Below are 6372 nucleotides of genomic sequence, written 5' to 3' on the forward strand. Positions count from 1 at the left end.
TTCCCTACATTTTCCACTCTTTTCTCTATCCCAAGAGTCGCAGAGAAATATTCTCGGTTAGCTAATACCTCGTCCAAAATGAGGTTCTCAGCCGAAAAATGAATTCTCGAGATATCTCGTGCATACTTGCGGAACAGTTGAACCGGATGATCCCTAACTTTTGACCAGAGGTGTACGCACACGTACACACGCAGCGGCCTTGTAACGCGTGTGTATTAAACTCATAACGGCGTATATTATCCCAGAAACGGTGGAAAACGCGAGTTTGGGCAGAGGTTATGTCTATGCAGCTCGGGAACGTTAAAATTGCTCGAGCAAAGACGAAGCGAGTACAAATCGCTCGAAGACGCGCGCGGACTGCAGACAAATGTCCGCGCGTTATGTGCTTTGGCCCATTCGCATAATATGTGGATCGCGAACAGTATCTGATATTGGCTGCTGGAAATACAGGCTGTATCGTAATGGCTTCGACAGAACGTGTGCGAGACTTTTATTTCCTTAGAAAAGTCAATAACGTAATGAGGTTATTAATTTTGAAGAATTTTTAAATCTGGAATCGAAATAAGCTACTTATTAATCAATAAATTATTAATTTAAACGATTGTTTGATTCTTTTTCTCTATAACTCAAAATTCAATACTGCCAATAATATATAAAATGTATCCATGAAACTCTTAATATAAATGGAAATTACTTTCTTTACAATTTCTTTAACCCAACATCTCAAAACCCCACCCCTTACAACTAGCGAGATAAAAATCTTTTCTAGTTCTTTTTCTTCAATTCAAATTGTGATTCCAAGAAGGAAGAATATTTTCAATAGACTGAATATTAGACATAAATAAAAACCTTTCATTCTCAAATCTAATACATAAAAATTACTATCATCACAATCTCAACAACCCACCAGTCCATCCCTTACAACCACCAAAATGAGGATCTTGATCAATTCTTTTTCTTCAGTTCAAATGCTGATTCCTAGAAAGAAGAATATTTTCAGCAAACTGAATATTAGACATAAACAATAATCCTCCACCCTCAACCCTAATACATAAACATCCCCTTCGTCACAATCTCAACAACCCACCAATCCACCCCTTACAGCCAGCAAGACAAAAATTTTGTCTAATTCTTTTTCTTCAATTCAAATTGTGATTCCAAGAAAGAAGAATATTTTCAATAAACTGAATATTAGACATAAACAATAACCCTCCACCCTCAATCCTAATACATAAACATCCCCTTCGTCACAATCTCAACAAGCCACCAATCCATCCCTTACCGGCACCAAAATGAGGATCTTGTCTAATTCTTTTTCTTCAGTGCAAATGCTGATTCCTAGAAAGAAGAATATTTTCAGCAAACTGAATATTAGACATAAACAATAACCCTCCACCCTCAATCCTAATACATAAACATCCCCTTCGTCACAATCTCAACAACCCACCAATCCATCCCTTACCGGCACCAAAATGAGGATCTTGTCTAATTCTTTTTCTTCAGTTGAAATCGTGATTCCAAGAAAGAAGAATATTTTCAGCAAACTGAATATTAGACATAAACTCTGCACCCTCAAGCCTAATACATAAACATCGGCAACGTCTCCATCTCAATTCAACCCAGCAATTCACCCCTTCCATCTCTTACAGCACCAGAATAAAAATCTCTACCCCAATACGAAACCCTCACCGGATACTCGATCCGGGACATATCCGCAAAGTCACCTTCCCATTACGAACACCATCCGTGTCCTCAGCCTTAACGCGTGCTCCCCTAACTCGAGCGTTCCCGGTCAAACCGGGCCGCGTTAAAGTATCAATTTCCCTAGGAAGCCGTCACGGCACGTCCCAATACGTCGGGGTTTAATAAGGGAAAAGAGCCTGCAACCCTCTACCCTGCAATTATCCTTCCTTGTCGACCGTGAACCGAATCTGTAATGGAATTTCGATCCGGATGCGATGGAAGGAACGGGAAAGGGCGGAGGAGCGGCGTAGAAAGATAGGTTTCTCGGGGTAAACGGGAGATGGATATTGACCGATCGAGGCATCCAGCCAGCGAAGACGAATGGCTGCGCGTATGTAAATGTCTGTTACGTGAACGTAACGCGGACGTCGCGCAGCCGGAAGCGGGCGTCGCTGCCACGCGAATTCGCACGCTTCCGACCCACGATAAATTGCCCAACTTCGACTCGTAATTTTACCAGGCGCTTTCGCGCATACGTACACCCCTGGCGTTCTCCGAGCCTCGTTGTGTATCGTTCTTATCGATCGTAACGGAGAAAATCTTGCTGTGGAGAATGAATACCTTTTTTACCTTTTTATTCCGGTGAAGAGAAGCAGAATGCGAATGGCTGATGAGTTCTTCCCCTTTTTATTTTATTTCATTTCTTTTTTCTCTTCCGTTTTGAGAAAGAGGGGAAAAATGTCTGTCTATTGAGCATATCTTATGTCCTTTGTTATGAAACTGGAATTTTTTTAAATAGTAGTTACACGTTGTAAAATGTTCGTAGAATATTTTAGATTAAAAGGAGTCTTGCATTCCACCCATTAGTTTCTAGCTATAATTTACCTTGAGCAAGTCTTGAGCTTTCTGTCTTGCTTCTTCTTTTCCATGAGAAAGATCTTAACAAGTTTCGAGATTGTTTGCACGTAAAATCACATTGCTTTCGAAGAGTACATAAAACTTGAAGAGACTACTCCGAAACTTTTTGAGACTTCTCCGCGAACTGACCACTTTGAACCCACTTCTTGGAATTACAAAATGAGGAACCATCAAAAGCCTCCCTTCGCATGAACTTTCCTTTCGCCGGCTAAAATATTCAGTTTCAATATTAACTTCTTACAATAAGGATAGATACACCAAAGGATTCTCCCTTAGATTCGTTGAATAATTGGAACGTTCTCTCAGTCATAAACAAAATTATATATATACTACGAAGTGAATCAATCTTTCATTATCACGAGAGAAATAATGAACGAATTTTTATTTTTTAATTTCTGTCACGATATTTAATACTTTTATATGAGAAATTAATACAGAAGTGTCATCATTAGTGTATAATACACTGAAATTCTACTTTCAATTTTCAACAAATACTAAATTTATTATATTAAATAATCTCTCCTTAAAATAAAAATTCCATCGATGGAAAATACCTATTATTTTCCTTTATCTATTCATACTTCTCGAAGAAAAAAATTAATTTTCCCAAAATAAGTAATAAAATTACAAAATACATCTGAATAAAAAATACGAAACAAAAATCTTTAAAAGTTACAAATATTTTTCCAATTTCTTCTGAAATTTAAAATTTTTAAATGAAAAATAAATACAGAAATGTCATCATTAGTATAATACACTTAAAATCCTACTTTCAATTCTCAACAAATAGTAAATTTATTATGTTAAATAATCTCTCCTTAAAATATAAATTTCCATCGATGGAAAATACCTATTATTTTCCTTTATCTATTCGTACCACTCCAAGAAGAAAAATTAATTGTCCCATAATAAGTATCGAAATTACAAAGTATATCTGAATAAAAAATACAAAACAGAAATCTTTTAAAGTTACGAATATTTTTCCAAGTTCTTCCGAAATTTGTCAATCAAAAAATCTGCTACATGATCGATACTGATCAAGGTTGAATTAATTAAGGCTCGCATCAAGCCAGAGGCTGATACGTCCTGTGCCTGAAATTTATGGAGCTAACCATTAACTCAACATATCAGCGCGTCTCTCGCACGGTCTAATGCGATCAGGATTATCTGAAATTAATTTAACAAAATAACAGGCGATCGTTATTCCGCGCACAGCGACTGACGTTGCGTCAACACAAGGTAACGTACACGTTAAAGGATTCAACGTTGTTGTTGTTGCTATCGATTCACGATACTCTGGTGGGAGTGTTCTTGACCGGTGTTGAAACAGTGACGAAGTGTTTAACGTTGTTTCCGCTGAAACTTTCGATGGTTATAGAGCAGATAAAAATGGAATAAATGGAACGAGGGTTTGGGAAGAAAATTCAATCGCTATAAATCGTTGCAAGCTTTGAAATTTCTCGATATCCGAAGGTGCTCACTGAATAATAGATATTTCCAAAGTTGACACGAGAATGAAGTTTCGCAAAACAATTTAAAACTCGAGAGTCACCCTTTAAATTTGTCATTAGAAAATTCTCAGAACATGATGAATTCGTCGTTCACTATTAACAGACTTCTAAAGGTATTTAGGTATTAATTCTTTTATAAAATTGCTGTTACAGATTACCAAACGGACATATTAATTTCGAAAAATTCTGGCAGCTGGCTAAGCAAGTGACGGAATTCATTGCATGGAAACAGGTTGCTTGCCCCTTCGAGAAGAATCCGCGTGTCATTGCTTTCCTTCAGGCGAGCCCGGTGCTGACTGAAAATGGTAAAAATTGAAGTCATTGAATGCAGCGTTCTAATAAAAATAAAAATAAAAATTTCTTCAGTCCATATGTTGAAACAAATTGTTCAAACATCCATTATATATCTTTTCCAATTTGTTATAGATTTCTTGATTAAATTTTTATTCATTGGGAGCATTTTTAGAAGTGATTACTATACTTTCTCTATTTTCTCAATACAGCTTTAGCTCTGGCGTCTTTCGAGTGCGAACCACCAGACAACAATTCAGACAAAGAACGTTATAAAGCATTAAAGTAAGTAATCCCAGTTAATTCGTCAATATTGATTACATATGAGAATAATTAAGCTCCAAATTCATAGCTAACTTCCTGCAAGTAATCAGAACCGAGAGTAGAACAATTTCCTTTATATTTATTAGATCAATTCATAAGTAACTTGATATTTTTATCAAGACTAGAAATAATAATATATCTTCTTTTATTTTATAAACAGTCATTATCATATTTATATTATACAAACAATAAAATCTCTATTTTAATGAGCTTTCGGAGTAAGCCATCAGCACAGTTCTATGGCAATTGAGTCAATCCATGGACTGATCATCTTAATTCTATAGCAATTCTGTAATTATCAATTGATAGATAAATTATCGCTAGAGATATTAACCCTTTGCACTCGACGAGTTTTTCGTTATAGAAAAATAGTGATTCGAAGAATTTCTGCCATAAGATCGATGATATTTTTAAAACGATAAATAAGAAATCGTATGCAAACTAAGACGTCGAATTATTTTTCTTCGACGTCTCACGCATTGTTGGGTAATTTTAAATTTGACATGTTAATTAACATCGATTTTTAGAACCTGATTGAATAGTGACTGAGAGTCGCCTCTCGAGTGCAAAGGGCTAACAATTCACAATAAAGTACTGAGTGCCAATTACTTACACACTGACCTAATAAATCGGATAAAAATGATCAATCTATGAAAAATCGCCTTAAAATAATCTCCAAATAATCACACGAACTTCTAACACCATATAAATACTAATTTCAACCACGTTTAAATCACGTTGCTCTTTCTTTGTCATCCTTACGACAGGTCTGAACTGAGTGCTCAGTGAAAAAAAGCAACCATGCACCGCGTCGAATGGGAGCGATACTGAGCTAGACGCACTCTTGAAAACTTCGTTCCAAACATTTAACCACCGACCAGAATCTCTCCTGCGAGAAGGCAAATGAAGAATGGGAAACATCCAGTCACGAAAACGATAGAGAGAGGGAAGATCATTCTAATCGAGAGACCTGCACGATCACAGAAACACACGAAGGGTAGAAGGAATCCAGGATACAGCGATTTGCTCGCGATCGACACACGAGAGGAAGGAAGAAAATGATTCATCGTAGTGATCTCGCGTCGTTTAAGGACATCGTTTAGGTATACTAGAAAGACCGGTGCAATCGACTTTGCCTCGAATCGTTATTCGTCTTGCCTCCATCCCCGTCGAGCTGCATTCGAACAAACCACCAACACTGTACGACACTTTCCACACACCTGCTACCTATTCCGTTCCAGCGAATTTCCGAATTAAGTCCTTCTCCCATCCTCCAATCCACTCCTGATACTTTGCACTTTGGACCCCAGGAGAGTCTCTTCCGAGAGCCAAGACGCGACGTTAGAAAACTCCACTAAGAGCCAGAACAAGTGTCACGGAACTCTTCTAAGAGCCGGAACAAGTGTCGGAGAACTCTTCTAAGAGCCAAGTCGCCGTGTCAGGAAGCCCTCGAAGCCACCTGAGACCCTAAAATTCGAACAGAGATACCGAGGAGTTCGATTGCACCGGTCCACGTCGTGGATGGATCGAAGACTCCTGGCAGACGCCAGAGGTCTCGTTGATCCGTTGGCACGAGCATGAAAAAAAAAGAAAAAAAAAAATTCACTGAACAGTATCGCGTAGCAGTAAGTATAGTTCCTAAGCC

At 37.7% G+C, this 6372-nt stretch overlaps 1 protein-coding gene across 2 annotated transcripts in view; it reads left to right on the forward strand.

The window, feature by feature from the left end:
• LOC108545442 (ras-GEF domain-containing family member 1B) overlaps positions 1 to 6366 on the forward strand; it is a 596416-nt gene extending 590050 nt beyond the window's left edge. For both annotated transcript variants that reach the window (XM_017897066.1, XM_017897073.1), the window contains exons 11-13: positions 4266 to 4417; positions 4616 to 4688; positions 5495 to 6366. In XM_017897066.1, the coding sequence (XP_017752555.1) occupies positions 4266 to 4417; positions 4616 to 4688; positions 5495 to 5516 (247 nt within the window). In that variant the 3' untranslated portion in view covers positions 5517 to 6366. The remainder of the gene's footprint in view (positions 1 to 4265; positions 4418 to 4615; positions 4689 to 5494) is intronic.
• Positions 6367 to 6372: the final 6 nt, after the last annotated feature.

Source organism: Eufriesea mexicana, unplaced genomic scaffold (assembly GCF_001483705.2).
Source record: "Eufriesea mexicana isolate 0111107269 unplaced genomic scaffold, ASM148370v2 scaffold474474869, whole genome shotgun sequence".
Classification (NCBI taxonomy): Eukaryota; Metazoa; Arthropoda; class Insecta; order Hymenoptera; family Apidae; genus Eufriesea; species Eufriesea mexicana.